General features: G+C 44.6%; 1 protein-coding gene across 1 annotated transcript in view; it reads right to left on the reverse strand.

Moving 5' to 3' along the window:
* Positions 1-4,689: 4,689 nt before the first annotated feature.
* The window catches only part of GLRX3 (glutaredoxin 3), a 56,919-nt gene continuing 43,428 nt past the window's right edge, over positions 4,690-18,180 (reverse strand). Inside the window, 10 exon segments of the mRNA XM_031063474.1 lie at positions 4,690-4,935; positions 6,618-6,710; positions 7,579-7,618; positions 8,619-8,671; positions 9,321-9,378; positions 10,675-10,736; positions 10,834-11,138; positions 11,625-11,700; positions 13,071-13,145; positions 15,475-15,587. Of these exon segments, the coding sequence (XP_030919334.1) occupies positions 4,885-4,935; positions 6,618-6,710; positions 7,579-7,618; positions 8,619-8,671; positions 9,321-9,378; positions 10,675-10,736; positions 10,834-11,138; positions 11,625-11,700; positions 13,071-13,145; positions 15,475-15,587 (926 nt within the window). The 3' untranslated portion in view covers positions 4,690-4,884.

Raw genomic sequence — 18,180 nt, forward strand, 5'->3', positions numbered from 1 at the left:
CGGGCACATTCCGGGAAAAGGAGGAGGAAAGGAGAGGGAAAGGCGGTGGATAATAATTGCTATGGGTTTTTAAGCTGCCCTGGAAAAAAAAAAAAAAGTGCTGTCCACAGACGGTGAATACCAGATCTAGATCTTCCATCGTGGCTTTGGAAAAGGGAGGGACAGCACACAGGGAATGGCTCCCAGTGCCAGAGGGCAGGGCTGGATGGGAGATTGGGAATTGGGAATTGTTCCCTGGCAGGGTGGGCAGCCCTGGCACAGGTGCCCAGAGCAGCTGGGGCTGCCCCTGGATCCCTGGCAGTGCCCAAGGCCAGGCTGGACACTGGGGCTGGGAGCACCTGGGACAGTGGGAGGTGTCCCTGCCATGGCTGGGGTGGCACTGGGTGGGGGGGGATTTGGGGTCCTTCCCACCCAAATTCCATTCTGGAATTCTCTGATGGCTCACACGTGATCCATGGATTCTGTTGCCATCACTTAATCACCCCAGGATCTGCAGTGTGACCAGCACTGGACCCACATCCAGGAGGAATCTGAGCAGCCCTCGGGGGGCAGAGCTGGCAGCCCGACTGCGCCGGGCTCAGGCACTCGGTGAGGGCAGAAATGCCAGGCTGGTTCTGCCAGGAGCCCGAAATCCCCGAGAATTTAAATCTTCCCGACAGCTCCAGCCTGCCCAGGGGGAGCAATCCCAGCTTAACCCAAACCTTCCCAGTGGCAGGAAAGCCTCAGCTCCTGCCCTTCCTTCAGAGGCACCCGCGGCACCCCCGGGGTTCAGAGCTGCTCCCTGGGGCACCCAGACTGAACAGCAACCACGGCTGCTACTGGCATCATCATTATTATACTACTATTATTAGGTTTACTACTATTATTACTATTATTACGATTACTATTAATATTATTATTATTACTACTATAATTACCAAGCATTTGATCTGAGAAACAGCTGAAAAGTCCAGGTTTGCTTTGGGAACAGCAACCAATGGATTTAAATTGAAAGTTTAAATGAATCCCCAACAAAGCCACGCTGGCAGGCTCCCTGTGAGACCGGGGGGTGTCAGGCTCAGGAGAGCCAGCCTCCTTATCCCAGCTCCTACTCCCCCTTATCCCCCTGAGCTCCCCATCAGTGTTCCCAACCCCAGTATCCCGTTATTCCCATTATCCCAGGGCCATCCCTCCTGTGGCATCCCCAGCTCTGCTCCTGTGCCCTGCCACTATCCCGTTATCCCAGGGCAGCATCCCCAGCCCTGTTATCCCACTGTGCCATTGTCCTGACACAGCATTCCCAGTCCTGTTATCCCATTACACCAGGGCAGCCTCCCCAGTCCCATTATCCCACTATCCCATTATCCTGACACAGCATTCTCAGCCCTGTTATCCCACTATCCCATTATCCCGAGGCAGCCTCCCCAGCCCTGTTAACCCGTTATCCCAGGGCAGCATTCCCAGTCCTGTTATCCCTCTATCCTGCTATCCCATTACTTTGGAGCAGCATCCCCAGCTCTGTTATCCCATTATTCTACTATTCCATTACACCTCTCCCTGCTGAGGGGGAGCTTGAGGGGATAACAGGGAGTAGGAGCATTCCCAGCCCTGTTATTCCAGGGCAGCATTCCCAGTCCCATTATCCCATTATCCCGGGGCAGCATTCCCAGTCCCGTTATCCCTCTATCCTGCTATCCCATTATCCCGAGGCAGCATCCCCAGCTCCGCTATCCCTCTGTCCCACTCTCTATGTCACTCTCCCGCTATCCCATTATCCTGCTTACCCGTTATCCCTCTGTCCCTCTATCCTGCACTCCCGTTATCCCTCTGTCCCATTATCCCTCTACCCCATTATCCCTCTCTCCCGTTATCCCATTATCCCTCTGTCCTTGTCTCCCTCTATCCCGTTATCCCTCTCTCCCACCATCCCATTATCCCTCTGTCCCACTCTCCCACCATCCCGTTATCCCTCTGTCCCGGTATCCCTCTATCCCATTATCCCGCTATTCTGTTTTCCCATTATCCCTCTATCCGCTCTCCCTCTCTCCCGTTATCCCTCTGTCCCTCTGTCCCACTCTCCCTCTATCCCGTTATCCCGTTATCCCTCTGTCCCTCTGTCCCGTTCTCTCTCTCTCCCACCATCCTGTTATCCCTCTGTCCCTCTGTCCCACTCTCCCTCTATCCCGTTATCCCGTTCTCTCTCTCTCCCACCATCCCGTTATCCCTCTGTCCCGTTCTCTCTCTCTCCCACCATCCCGTTATCCCTCTGTCCCGCTCCCCGGGTGCCCAGCACCGCCCCGTGGCTATGCCCGGTGCTGCCGCCGCCAGGAAAATCCCCGGGATTGGTTTTCCCCATGAAATACCCCCTAATTAAAATACTGAACTAACCCCAGTTTCCCCATAAAATACCCCCTAATTAAAATCATGAACTAACCCCAATTTCTCCTCGGCCAGGCAGAAGCCCTCAGTCAATGTTCACATGCAGCCAGGTTAATTTTTAATTTAAATCCCAAGTATTGATTGCATCCCTGATCTCAGCCAGGTGTCGCTTCCCTTTCAAACCTGGAATATTTCATGGAGGTTGGAAGGAATTTCTTATCCCAGCACTGAGGAGGTGACAGAGGTGACAATTACCTGCCAGGTGAAGTTATTTCATGTATTTGGTAGCACAGAGGGTTTAATCGCTGGCTGTTCCTCTCTTCATCTTCCTTAGGAATATCTGGGGTTTGTTTCCCTAATATCCCAACATTAAATTGCAGGGAAAAAATAATCCAGCTGAAATGTTAGGACAAACAAGGGAAATACTGCAAAATAAGGAGGGAAATACAGACAAGGCACCCATAGCTTCCCTGGGCACCCTGTGCCAGGGAACAATTCCTTCCCAATATCCCATTCTGGAATAAATAAAAATACAAATTGTCAGGAATCAACTGCTATTCCCTGCTGCTCTGTTGCACGTCTATAAATCCATTAACAGGATTCCATAAACCCCAAATAAATTCCACTACACTGAATTCTGAAGGAAAACTAAATAGCATTTGGTATTTAGTATTTAATTAAAGCTTCTAACTCCTTATTTCACCACAGGGGTGCTACGTTTTCCTGTAATAAATTATTTTCTTCCTACTGACAACTACCTGGATGCATTTGCAATTCACTTAAGAGGATTAATTAAGGCTTGTTTTCATGACAAGGATTTTTTTTAAAGCAATTAAAATCGGGTTTAAAGTTATAACACATATTTGATAGCAATTACTAAAACTAATCCTAGAAAATTAAATATCCATCCCTAGGAATCCTCTAACGCATGGAAGGACCTGCTTCCCTGCAGCCAACCTTCTCCAGGTTGGGATAAGCTTAACACCAGATTAGGTTTAGTTCTGAGACTTGGATCATATTTAGGATTTAGGGAAAAAGCTGCAAAGCTGCTCCCCAAGCCTCCCAAGCTTTTGAGGTTTTCAAATGGTGTTTGAGCTCAGGAATTCAGAAATATTTCCTGAAACACAGGAGCTGGTTCCCATTCCCAAGACACATTCCCAAGCTGTGCCTGAAGGTTGCACCTCACCTGGAGCTTTTTCCAGGCACACCTGGCAATGTCAGTCCTGGCCCTCCCAGCAAGGAGAGACTTCTGCCAGGATTTGGGGATTTGGAATTTACCCAGGCTCAGGTGCTGAAACAGCGACTGATCCCAAATGAAATCCCCTGGATGCAGCAGTGCAGGAGCCCTGGAGCAGCCCAGGAAAGCTTCCCACAGCCCTGGAGGATCCCTGAGTGTAGGACCCAGGACATTCCTCTGGCTGCCCTGGGTGACTCCAGACCCTGGCAGGGGCTCAGAGACCTTGGCACGGAGTCACAGACACCTGTGCCTTTGATTTTAGCCCTTGGAAACAATTACCAACTTTGTGTGAGGGGTTACAAGCCACAAGGGCTTGACTAGAATGACAGTGAATTGGTCACAGGGTGGAAAAGTGGAATTTGGGGGATTTAGAATGGGGGTTCAGGAGGCAAGATGGAGGAATCTGAGCATATCCTGTCCTTCTTCTCCTTGTCATCCATCTCCTGCTGTGATGGTGGCGCTTCTGGATTGGTTTAGAGTAGAGACAGACTGTCTGACATGGGTGACAGGTATTGGGAAGTTATTGTAAATAAAGTACAGTATAAAAAGCCAACACCACCCCAAGGGCAGGGCCTGTGCCACAACCCGACCTGCTGGACAGATCTCAGCGGGTCAGAGAGAGAATGGAACAGATAAGAGAAAATAAACAGCCTTGGAAAGCAGAGCCAAGGAATCTCGACTTCTTCTTCGGTTGTGGGGCTGGGAAAGAAAAGACTTTCTAACACCTCAGGGGTCATCTCAACCACAGAAACCTGAGCATTCACCAGCACTTCCAAAACCACTGAAACCTTCCCAAAAACCCCACAGTCGTGACTGAGCACCCCAAATTAGTAATTAGTGCGCCCACTTAACGAGCTTGCAGAGGACAGAGCTGCAGCTCATTAATAACTCCCTAAAGCTGTGCTGGCTCAAGGCTCCCAAAGTGTTTTTCTTGTTCATTAGACATGGAAACAATTAATGGGGGCAGGAAAAGATGGTGCTCCATTAATATTCCCCTAATGAGAGCTGAGCCCAAAAAAAAGCAAGATCCAATTCCACCTTAAGTAAATCTGGGATGGACAGGGGTGCAAATAATGAAACCCCAACACCACAAATCCTGGAGCACTGAACTTTAATTGACCTTTTTGTGTCCCCAGTGAAATCATTTTCATAGAGAGAATATTTGTGTTTATTTCCTGTCTGCTTCCCCTCCTGATGCTCCTCAGGGCGCAGTTGGCTATTGCTCCAGGAGAATCTCTAAGTGTTCCAGGCTGTTCCAGGGAATTCTCTTCCCACTCATGTCCTCCCCATCAATTCTCCCCCTTCAGCACAGGCAGCAGCTCCCCACTTTCCTTCAGCTCCTGAAAGACAGAAAGGGTTTGTTGGGATGAACCAAGGGGATTCCAGCAGGAAACATTGCCTGGCAGCAGGGCATGCCTCAGAGGGACAACACTCTGAGCTTTAGAAAGGATTTAAACTCTGGTTAAATTTAGTGAAAAAGACAAATAAGTGGACAATCACACCTTGAAAGCTCTGCTTGGTGTCCCTGACCTCCTCCCAGGTGGAATTCCAGACATCCCGGGCACAGAACTCTCCAACACCCCAAAGGAGGAATTCAGCACCCATGGATGGGTTTTGTTTTCCCACCCCTAAACCCCAACAAGAAAATAAAACTCCTCAGGACTCTGAGCAGGAGGTGCCTGCCCTGCTCATCCTGGGCACTGAAATTCCCATTTCAGGGCTGGCAACTGCCTCAGGAGCAGCAGGACACACTTGGGGAACAACGTGGAATGTTCTTCTCCCACATCTTAGAATCAACAGCTCTATTCCAAAAATTCCATACTATGCTGCATTAAAAAATGAAATTTAAACCACTGACAGCATTCACCCACCATACAAGTCATGAATTCAAACAGCCCAAGGATGCAAAGAGAGAAATTACATTGAAATACCAAAACCAAGGATTTTACAGCATCTCCCAATGCCCAAGACTCCTCTTCCTGAGCACTGAAAAAGCCCCCACACTTCTTAAATTATCTAGATTAATTTTATTGATTTAATCCCTACCCTTGCTAAATAAACAAATAAAATTAAACTCTAAATTAAGTTAATCTATATAATAGAAACAAAATTAATCTATATAATCGAAGCAATCCATACACTTGTTAAATAAACAGAATTAATTATATACTTTAGGTAAAATTAATCTATATAAATAGAGTTAATCCATGTAATTTAAGTAAAGTTAATCTACATAAATAAAATTAATCTACAGAATTTAGGTAAAAATAGTATCTAAAAATAAAATTATTATTTATATAATAATGTCAATAATAAATTTATATAAGAATTGAAGCAATCCCTACATCTGTTAAATAAATAAAAATTTATATACTTTATGTAAATTTAATCTATATAATTGAAGTAAAGTTAATTTATATAAATAAAATAAAGCTGTACAATTGAAGTAAAATTAATCTTTGTAAATACAATTAATCCATATACTTTAAGTAACATTAATCTATATAAATAAAATTAATCTATGTAATTGAAGTAAAATTAATCTTTGTAAATAAAATTAATCTATGTAGTTGAGGCAATCCCTCACACTTCTTAAATAAATCAAACAAATCTCTATAATTTCAGTAGTCCCAGGATTTTTAGAATTAAATGGGATTTATTGATTGGGCATCCCCAGGAGTCCCAGAGTGTGAGGAATTGGCTCTGAACCATCCAGGAATGGGCTCAGGAGGATTTGGGAACTCTGGGGCTGCTCCAACAACTCCAAGAAAATTTCCTTTTTCCCAGGAACATTTTCTGGGAAAAAAAAACCAACATCAGGAGCAAAATTACGGATGAGAAAAATTCAAAAAAAAAGAGGTGAAAATGGGCTTTTTCCAGTCATTCCTTGGAGAATTAAAGCTCCTTTCCCTGGAAAAGCATCCTGGGGTGGCTGCAGGGATTCAGTGGGAGACAGGCAGGAAAATTCCTATAAATGGAACTTTGAAATGCAACAAATAAATGCAATAAATGGAGTTTTTACCTTGACAATGTCCAGCCCTCCCACCAGCTCCCCCTTGACGTAGAGCTGGGGGTACGTGGGCCAGTTGGAGAAGGATTTCAGCCCCTGGCGCACCTGGGAATCAAATGGGAATTAATTCTGGCCAAATCAAATCTGGGAAATCAAATGGGAATTATTGGGAATGCTGGCCAAATCAAATCTGGGAAATCAAACAGGAATTATTGGGAATGCTGGCCAAATCAAATCTGGGAAATCAAACAGGGATTATTGGGAATGCTGGCCAAATCAAATCTGGGAATCAAAGAGGAATTAATTCTGGCCAAATCAAATCTGGGAAATCAAACAGGAATTAATTCTGGCCAAATCAAATCTGGGAAATCAAAGAGGAATTAATTCTGGCCAAATCAAATCTGGGAAATCAAACAGGAATTAGTGGGGAATGCTCCCAAATCAAATCTGGGAAATCAAATGGGAATTATTGGGAATTCTGGCCAAATCAAACCTGGGAAATCAAACAGGGATTATTGGGAATTCTAACCAAATCAAATCTGGGAATCAAACAGGAATTATTGGGAATTCTGGCCAAATCAAATCTGGGGAATCAAATGGGAATTAATTCTGGCCAAATCAAATCTGGGAAATCAAGCGGGGATTATTGGGAATTCTGGCCAAATCAAATCTGGGAATCAAACAGGAATTAGTGGGGAATGCTCCCAAATCAAATCTGGGAATCAAATGGGAATTATTGGGGAATTAATTCTGGCCAAATCAAATCTGGGAAGTCAAATCTGGGAATTATTGGGAATGCTGGCCAAATCAAATCTGGGAAATCAAACAGGAATTAATTCTGGCCAAATCAAACCTGGGAAATCAAACAGGAATTATTAGGGAGTTCTGGCCAAATCAAACCGGAATTATTGGGAATGCTGCCCTGGAAGAGGCAGCAGGGGATGGATCCCCAGGGAAGAGCAGCTGCTGTTACCTCCTCATCCTGCAGGATGTCAAAGGTCTCGTAATCCACGCTGGGGAGAGAGAGGGAAAAATGGGATATTCATGGAAAAAATAAGATATTCACGTTATTCACACTGCAGCTGGGAAGAAATGCTCAAAAAGCAACAAAACCCTGCAACATTTGTAAAGAAACGCCTCAAAATTCTCATAAAAACGGCAAAAATTACCTCCAAAAATTTCTAAAACCTCAAGATTTTTTAAAAATCCATATAATGCTGGAAAAACCCTCAAAGTTCTCCAAAAAAATCCTCAAAATTATCAAAAACGCCTCAAAATTAAAAAAAAAACCTCTAATTTCTAAAACCTCAAGATTTTTTAAAAATCCATATAATGCTGGAAAAACCCTCAAAGTTCTCCAAAAAAATCCTCAAAATTATCAAAAACTTCTCAATGTTCTCAAAACCCCCTCAAAATTATCAAAAACGCCTCAAAATTAAAAAAAAAACCTCTAATTTCTAAAACCTCAAGATTTTTTAAAAACTCATAAAATGCTGGGAAAAAACCCTCAAAGTTCTCAAAAAATCCTCAAAATTATCAAAAACTCCTCAGTGTTGTCAAAAAACTTTCAAAATTAAAAAAAAAACCTCCTCAAAGTTCTAAAACCTGAAGATTTTTTAAAAAACACTAGAAATTCTCAACAAAACCCCTCAAAAGTCTCAAAACCTCAAGATTTTTTAAAAAACCTAAAAAATTTCAAAACCCCTCAAAATTCTCACAAGAAGTGCTCAAAATCTCCCAAAAATTCCTTCAAAATTCTCTCAGAGAAACCCTAAAATCTTGAAAAAATACTCAAAATCTTCAAAAAACTGTCAAAATTCTCAGAAAACTCCTCAATTATCTCAAAAAAACCTCATGAAAATACTCAGAAAATTCTTCAAGTGCTTTAAATCCACTTGAAAAATAAAAACCTATATTTGGGCAATAATTCCACTCATATTTTCTAACGTATTTTCCATAAAATGCAGTTTTTACCCCAAATCTGTCCCCCCAAACTCAAACCCCGTTACCTACCCAGTGTTGTTCATGATTTCTATGATTTGCTTGCTGAAGCCACATTTTGCCATCTAAAACATAAAACACAGATATTAAATATCTCTGCTTTTTTTAATCCGTGGAATTCCAGCTGCACTGCAGCAATTCCCCATTTTTTGCAGGCTGAGCCACTCCCTAATCCCCTTTCCTTCCTTTATCTCCTGGTTTTTATGGATTTATGGAGTAAATCTGCTGCATTTTGAGGCATCACTGCCCTGGATTCACCATAATAAACTATAATAAACAAGAACAGCAACTTGTTGTATTTATTAACATTAGAATTCATTTAATTAGAATTAATTTAACTACAAATTAACTATAATTGCAATTATAATGAATTAATAATTCATATCCACTGCAAACTCTTCACATGAGGACAAAAACCACACAGCAATTTTTAGATATTAACAGGCATTCTAGATATCTATTATATAAGATAGCTAAGATATCAGATATATCTATTGTAATATCCAAACATTAGATATTTCTATTAATATACTAACAGATGTTAATAGAAATATCTAATACTTAGATAATATTCAGCAATAATAAAAAGCAGGGGCTGATCTGTGGTTTATACAAGCACCAAATAAAAAGATAAATAACTTTTCCAGCTGCACTGATTTGAATTAAGGAAGAACAAGATAAAAATTCAATATTTTTTGGAACACTCCATGTTACCTGTTTGTTTCCCTTCATGAAGAGCATCACAGGAGCTTTGTTTATCAAGGATTTAAGCCTAGAAAAAGACATAAAATACCTTGGTTATCACCCCAAACAAAATGCAGAATTGGGGATGAAAACTCAAACTGATAAATCTCCAAGAACTCCACCCTGGGACGGGAATGCACTCCCAGCAGGAGCCCACGTCCCACGGAGCAGGCTGGTGAAAAACGGCACTAAAACCTCCCAAAGGTGCTGCTGCTCCTTACAAACACACCTCATGGACATCTTTAACCTAAAAAAAACCTTTAAGGGGACCCTAAAACCCTTTGGGAAGCAGAGGACGTTTCCCATTCCCTTCTTTCCCTCAGAAGTTTGTGCCAGGCAAAAAAATTCTGTGTAAATGGGGTTTCTGTTCGTGCCATTTGTAAACTTTCATCAAGAACTGGACAAAAAATGTTTAATTTATTAACAAACTCCTTAAAAAGCACAGGAAGAGGCTAAAAGGCTTTCAAAAATAAGTTTTTCAAGGTCACAAAAAGAAAGTTTTTGAAGATGTGCCCACCTCATCTTTATCTCCAATTTAATCTCTGCTAAAAGCATGAATTGGGGTTTGTGGCCTCAGTGAAACAATTTCAAACAAAGTAACCCAAGGATTGAGACAAATTTGGAAGGAATGAATAAATCCCTAAAATTAGAACAGTGGGATTGTTATTTATCACCACTTTTACATGGGATTTATTAAATTATTTCTGCACTGCACTGAGCAGGGAGAAGAACCAGGCAGGGATTCCTTCCAGTGACACCCGAATTGGAAATCTGTGGCAAATAAAGCTGGAAAAGGCTTAAAAAGATGATTTTCCCAGTTATTTTTAAAGAATTAATTGCTAAAAAGAGACAAGAATGAATCTATATATCCACCTATAGATACAGATATATAAATATATAAGTAGATATCTATAGATGTATAAATAGAAATATAGAAATACAGATATATTTATGAATATATACATATAGATATATAAATTTAGAAACATATATTTATAAATTTTATAAATATATACATAAATATAGAAATGCATATTTATAAATATATAGATACATGTAGATATGTAAATATATATATACATGCATAAATAGACATATATAAACATATAAACAGACACATTCTTGCAACAAGCAGAAATTAAACCACAAATATAAGTAAAGATTCTTGGACTTAAATGTACAAACCCCAAAAGACATTGAAAAACTGCAAGAATTCTGCAAGTAAATAAATTCTTGAGGCACTTCTGATAAAGTAGGATTTTATAGAGGGTTTCCCTGGTATGAACATAGAAAATAACCTCAAAATCTGTTAAAATTCCCCCACCTGTCCTCCAGCTTCTGGCCCTTTGGGCAGACTGAGTCCAGCCCTCCTGATGCCTCGAGCTCCTGAAGGAATTGGGGGAAAAAAGCAAAGATGAGGTGGAAAAAGCAAGACAAGGCCATTTCTGGCAGGCCAAAGAGGAGGCAGATTGAGTTGTGTCACCTTGACGATGTCCAGGCCCCCGATGAGCTCCCCCTTGACGTAGAGCTGGGGGTAGGTTGGCCAGTTGGAGAAGGCTTTGAGCCCCTGGCGCACCTCCTCGTCAGAGAAGATGTCAAAGCTGCTGAAGGCCACGCCGTGCTTCTGCAGGATCTCCACTATCTGCCTGCTGAAGCCTGCAGGGGAATTCCATGGGATCTCAGCACAGATAGGCTCAGCCTTGCAAACAGCTGGGCTTGCAGCTGGGCCCATCCTGGCTCACCCTGGCTCACAGCTGGGCTCACAGCTGGGCCCATCCTGGCTCACAGCTGGGCTCACAGCTGGGCCCATCCTGGCTCACAGCTGGGCTCACAGCTGGGCCCATCCTGGCTCACAGCTGGGCTCACAGCTGGGCCCATCCTGGCTCACAGCTGGGCTCACAGCTGGGCCCATCCTGGCTCACAGCTGGGCTCACAGCTGGGCCCATCCTGGCTCACAGCTGGGCTCACAGCTGGGCTCACAGCTGGGCCCATCCTGGCTCACAGCTGGGCTCACAGCTGGGCTCACAGCTGGGCCCATCCTGGCTCACAGCTGGGCTCACAGCTGGGCTCACAGCTGGGCCCATCCTGGCTCACAGCTGGGCTCACAGCTGGGCTCACAGCTGGGCCCATCCTGGCTCACAGCTGGGCTCACAGCTGGGCTCACAGCTGGGCCCATCCTGGCTCACAGCTGGGCTCACAGCTGGGCTCACAGCTGGGCCCATCCTGGCTCACAGCTGGGCTCACAGCTGGGCTCACAGCTGGGCCCATCCTGGCTCACCGCGTGCCGCTGCACCTTCTGCGTCAGCTCCGGGGCGTGAGCGCCGTCCAGGCGGTCCACCTTCTGGGAATTCTGCAGGGAACAACCACACAGAGCCTTCAGGGCAGGGGGAGAAACACAGAACACAGTCCAGGGTGGGCTAAACACAGGCTACAGGCCAGGGTGAGATAAACACAGCACACACAGCCTTCAGAACAGGTGGGCTAAAGCACAGACTTCAGTGCAGGGTGGGATAAACACAGCACACAGGGCAGGGTGGGATAAACACAGCCTTCAGTCCAGGAAGGGCTCAAAGCTCAGCACACATAGCATTCAGTCCAGCCTGGGCTCAAAGCACAGCACACACAGCATTCAGTCCAGGAAGGGCTCAAAGCACAGCACACACAGCCTTCAGTCCAGCCTGGGCTAAAGCTCAGCACACACAGCATTCAGTCCAGCCTGGGCTAAAGCTCAGCTCACACAGCATTCAGTCCAGGGGGGTTAAAGCACAGCACACACAGCCAGCCCAGCCTGGGCTCAAAGCACAGCACACACAGCCAGCCCAGCCTGCCTTCTCAGGAAGGAGCTGCACTGCCAGGCTCGTGCCTTTCTGCCTGTAATGATGCCTGAGGGATTTTAGCTTTTCTGTTTTTCAGACCCTGTGCTGCATGAGTGCCTAACTCTGAACTCCATACAAAGTGCAGTTAACTGTCTTCACATTTTGGTCAGACTACACAATTCCCCCAGTTAACTCAAGGACACCCTACAGCCTCAGGCCCTGAAAAGTATAAACAAAAGTGAATTGGGAGGAGCAAACTGGGGGTAAATAACTTCATCACCTGAAGCTGAACGGGAGGATTAACCCCTGATATGCAAACAGACCAAACTCATATCTGCAGGACCATGGTCCGTCCTGGGTGTAGCCTCTGGGAGGCTCCGAGTGCCCAAGGCCTTTAATAAATACCCACTTTATCCTCTTAACCTTGTCTAGCCTCTGTTCTGGTTAGCCACTCCAAGGCATCAGCAACAGCACCAAGTTTGCCTCCAGAAACACTTATTTCATAAAATATTATCCATTTTATCATCACAGGCAAATAGCACCCAAACAGAATTATTTCTGTTATTACCATATTTACTTGAGTCTTTTCCCCAGCTACAACACAAAGAAATGTTGCTGTAAATTTTTTGACCCAAGTACAACAAATGAAATAAAAACTATGTATGAATCCCAAAGCACTTAAGGAAGCCCTGCACTATTCCATATAAAGTGCAAAAGCCATGTCTATTTCCATTTTTAGGTTCCACTGGATAGAATTCTATCATTACAGAGGTGTTTCCTCACTGAGAAAGCTCCTAAGTTTCTGGTAGAGTATTACAAAAGTATTAAGAGTCCACATGGATTCTATTTTCTCTTAAATCCACTTTTCTTAAATTCATTTCCTCTTAAATCCATTTCCTCTTACCTTAAAGAACAAGAACGTTGGAACAGAACTAATTCCATATTTTTCAGACACTTCAGGCACGGCCTCAGCTTCCAGCTAAAAACCAAACCAAAAAAAAAAACTGGATTATTTTCATAATCTTCTTTAAAGTTGCACTGCGAGTGTCAATCCTGGAATGTTCTCCCTGGCATTTTATACATTTAAGCAGGATCTGCTGCTGAAGTCTGGGAGACATTTGCATTTAAATGAGGCTCTCTGGGCTGCACGGCACCCGCTGAACCTCCACGGTGTCAAAACAGGTTCAGAGGTTTTTATTTTGTTGCACATTTCAAAAGATGCCCGGAGGCTGTGAATAAAATTTTTGGTGCACTCCTGACCTAGTAAATTCTCAATGCTGAGCAGCTCCTGCTATATTGGAAGCCATAAATCACTGCCCCAGTGATGTCACCATCACAGAGGTGCTTTTGTGCCCCTTTGGGGGGCTCTGCATCCCCCCTGACATCTGCAGCCCCCTGCAAATTAGGAGGGGAAAAGGAGCTGCTCCTTCAGCTGAGGGTGATTTTTAACTTGATTTTTAACTCCTGCAAGGCTGCTGAGTGCCCAGCCTGGGATTACTGCTCCCACTTTCAACACAGAGGGATTTGCTATGAAAATTTATCTTCACTGGCTCAGATTTTGAGCTGCTCCAGCTACACAAGCTCCTAATGAACCCACTAATTAGAGAGGCAAAGCAGGAGCATGAGAAGTGAGCCCCAGCCTCCTCCTGCACATCACCACTCCAAGAGAATCAACTGGAAAACTACAGCTAGAAAATGAAAGCTTACATCCAACTGAAATTGAACTGGAAGCTTATACATAATTGAAAGAGAATAGGTAATTCCAATTATTGATTCTTTTTCCAGGGGCAAATGATGACTTCCACGTCTAATATTCATTTTCTTTCCCAGCAAAATTTCCTGCTTGGATATTTATGTTCCACATAACACAGAACAGATTTCATTTCATATTTCAGGAACTGGCTCTCATTGGCACAGCTTCCCAAAATGTTGTTTGTGAGTGTTTTGGGATAAGAACACATTCATTTCAACCAAACATCCGAGGAGGTAACAGGTGCTTGCCAATTCAAAGGCAGGCGGGATATTCTGGAACACAAAAATTTCACCAAGAACTGCCAAAATCAAATATATTCCTCTAGAGGAGCTCCTCCCTCCAAAATGTATCAGTAAAATTCGCCCAAGGATTTCCATCAGCTCATTTTCTCTAAGCAAGAACACCAGTAATATTAAAATTACTGGGAGGAGGGAAGCTGGGGAAAGGATGTGCCACCACCTTGGTTTCACAGCCCTGGATGACTTTGGAACCTTGTTATTAAAATATAAATTACAGCTGAATAATAAAGGTCATAAATAAATGATATAGGAATAACAAAAAGGCAACTGGGATATCCCAGACTTTGTTGGGCTGAGTAAAAGCTACTAAACTCTAGGTAAATGTAAGCATCTGGAATTTGCAATATGTTGAAAATTAGTCTTTTGAAGCTCTAAGTCATAAAGTACCATTAAAATAATTCTGACCTGTTTTACAAATACCAACTGAGAGGAATCATTAAAAAAACCCCCACACACATCCTGAAGGCTGTAAAAATCACATTAAAACACTCACACACAGCTGGCTGCTCCACTGCTCCCTGCCCTCATCGTCCCACAAGTGTCTCATCAGCCAGAGAAATTTGGTTTAAAACCAACAGCACGTGGATGAGGGGAATTCCTTCTTCCTTCCCCTGGATCCCAGTGGGATGTGCAGAGGGCCTCACAAAGCAGAGTGACAACCCTGCAGGGGCTGAACTCACCTTCCTGAAGGCTCATTTCAGTGCCACAGGAACCCTGCGGTAACCCTGAGATCCTTTAACCAGGAACACCCCTTAGGCTGGATGCCCTGGGACAGTGGAAGGTGTCCCTGCCATGGCACTGGGTGGGCTCTGAGATCCTTTCCCACCCACAGCATTCCAGGATTCCCTGCCTGAGCCATCCCTGACAGCAGCAGCACCTCTGGGATAACCCTAGATGGGTTTGAGATCCCTTCCCACCCAAGGCATTCCAGGATTCCCTGCCTGAGCCATCCCTGACAGCAGCACCTCTGGGATAACCCTGGATGGGTTTCAGATCCCTTCCCACCCACAGCATTCCAGGATTCCCTGCCTGAGCCATCCCTGACAGCAGCACCTCTGGGATAACCCTGGATGGGTTTCAGATCCCTTCCCACCCACGGCATTCCAGGATTCCCTGCCTGAGCCATCCCTGACAGCAGCAGCACCTCTGGGATACCAGATGTGAGAGGGGCATTTGAAACGTGAGGCCCCAGAGGCACCCCAAGAGGAACGTGCCCGTTTTGGAACATTTCCCTCCCCAGGGCTGTCCCTGCTCACCTGCACGAAGGTGACCTGGCTGTGCTCCCGCGCCAGCGCTGCCATCACCTCGTTCATCTGCGCGCACTGCGGAGCCCATGGCGCCCAGAAGTGCACCACCACCAGGGACCTGGGGAGAAACAGCGCTCCTGGGGACAGCTGCCAAAAACCACCTGGATCATGGAACCCCTGAGCCTGGGAGAGGCCTCCAGAATGACCTTCCAGGGGCCTGACAGCCACCTTGTCCCCAGAGTGCCACCTCCAGGGATGGGGATTCCATAAAAACCCATCCATCCCCACCACCTGCCTGTGATGCCCTGTGCAGGCTGCCCTAGAACAGAGGCTGGGCAGAGCTCCAGAATAGAGCAGGAATTTATTCCAAGGATCTCCTCCATGGATGCACCTTGGGCAGCACCAGAGCCCAGCCAGGGCTGCACCCAAGATGAACCAAAATGGCCCCAAAATGCACGGCCGGGCACGGGGTCTGTCACTGGGATCAGTTCTGCTCCATTTGCACCTTGCAGTTCATTGTCCCATTCCAGCTTTAGCCCCTGCAGTCCCACCCTGCTTGTTTTTCTCTCTCCAGCCCACGGGGTTTGTGCTCTTGGGCTGAGATTTGGGTCATTTGTCCTTGGTGCCCAGCTGGAGCAGGAATTGTTTTGTCTCCCTGCTCTGTGCACAGAGCTCACCATGCCCTGGTGTGAGCCCAGCCCCACACACTAAAGCAGCACAGAATGTGAAAAACAGAAAAGCCAAACCTGAGGGAACACCTGAGATAAAAGAACCCTTTAAAGCACACCCAGGAGTTTTCCTTTCCCAGGGAATATTCTGAGCCCAGGCAGCAGTGCTGAGGCCATGCAGCACACAACCTGTCACACTGCAATGTTATTTTTCTGCTTCCATTAGCTCCAGCTTCTTATTGCAGGTTTGCTGGGATGTTTGGGATTGGTTCTACACAGCATTTAAAGGTGTGAGAAGAAACCTCATCCCACTGGGTACCAGCTCCCATGGGCTGGTATGACTGGGATGACAGCAGTGACAAACTAGTGGAATGTTCAATTCTGTTCCCCATCTTTGCAGATATCAAACCCACCAGAGAATGGGAATAAGGAATTAAAGATACAATGTACTGATATGAATTCACTTAGAGAAATAGAGAAATCAAGACACCCATCCCACAGCAGCCACTTCGTGTCTTTTATCCCTAAATAACGGAAATTAATTGTAAATTGTAGCAGCTGCATGGGCAGCACAAGATCCCTGCTGGAGCAGTTCCTGTGACCTGATCACACACCCTGGATGCTTTCACCAACTTGATTTTCCAGTGAAACTCTAGAAAATTCTGGCAGAAAAACAACAGAACAACTTTTCTTTTCCCCCCAAGTCCTCAGTTTAAGTCTGTGCCCACAGCAGGACACACATGGCCATGGGGATGGATCTCAGGACAAATCACCACAGGACTATTTCATCCTCATCCCCCAGAGCCTGATCCCTCCTTACCAACCTCCAGCTGCAATATATTCATTTTTATCTTCAGGAAGAACATATTTTAAATTCATTTGCACTAGGGGTTTTGTTTTGGTTTTTTGATTTTTTAAAATTTCATTCACAAAACAATTCAGATTTTACAACTGAACTTCTCTCTGAGCACTTTGATTTCACCTTGAAAAAACAGAGTACTTGAAAACATTAAGAGAGATAAAAAATAAAGAGTTAGCAAAATGAAGCACTGAAGTAACTCTAAACAAAGTGTTCCTGTGCTCAGTCAAGGTTAAAAAAAAAAGCTCCACTATTAAACAGGGCAGGAACAAAAAGGTTATGACAAATCTTCAATTTCCTCTTTAAATATCAAGATTTACACTCATTCTACAACACAAACTTACTGATAAATCAATGCAAGAAATGTTAATTTTCTGAAACAAGAAATGCTATGAAATTAACATGTAATTATAAATGCTGTTTTCAAAGGAAGCAGAGGAAGAGTTACCAGGATTATCAGCTCATCTTGGGTCCAAGAACATGGATAAAACAATCAATTCCTTTAGAGAGAAAACTGAATGATGTTCTGTGACAAAGGCAATGAGAAAACTACTGGTGGGTTTTTTTTAAATAACCTTAAAATATTGTGTTTATTCCTGAAGCCATTTTCCTCTGGGCACATGAGTTCCCTCTGCAATGTCCCTACAAAACAATCCAGCAGAAGGACAATTCCAGGAGGGAAAGTGGAAGTCCTGCAGCAAGCCTGGAAGAAATTCTGTTCCTTTTTCCCAGAACCACCATTTACCAGCATTTCCTTTGGCTGTCTTGAAGAACCGATCCTGGTTTTCCCCCACACTTTTAATCACTGTAAATCTGTAATTGCAGAGGTGCTTACTGCAGCTCTTCCCTCCCACAGTTAAACATGGAACACTGGAATAAAACCACTGGGATTGCTCAGGACAGGGCTGGGAGCACCCTGGGGCACTGCAAGGTGTCCCTGGATGGGCCTGCAGGTCCCACACCACGCTGGGGTTGTAGGAAAAGCAGAGCCCTGTCACTAATCATAGAGCACAAAACCAGATTAATGAGACCCTGGGCGGGAGATGAAGAATTCAGAGCCACTTCTGTGTCAATGAACACCCAAACGATGCTGCTCCCACTGCAGTGTCACTGCTGTTCCCATTGAAATGTCACTGCTGTTCCCACTGCAGTGTCACTGCTGTTCCACTGAAATGTCACTGCTGTTCC

This window comes from Geospiza fortis, unplaced genomic scaffold (assembly GCF_000277835.1).
Source record: "Geospiza fortis unplaced genomic scaffold, GeoFor_1.0 scaffold298, whole genome shotgun sequence".
NCBI classification, from domain to species: Eukaryota; Metazoa; Chordata; class Aves; order Passeriformes; family Thraupidae; genus Geospiza; species Geospiza fortis.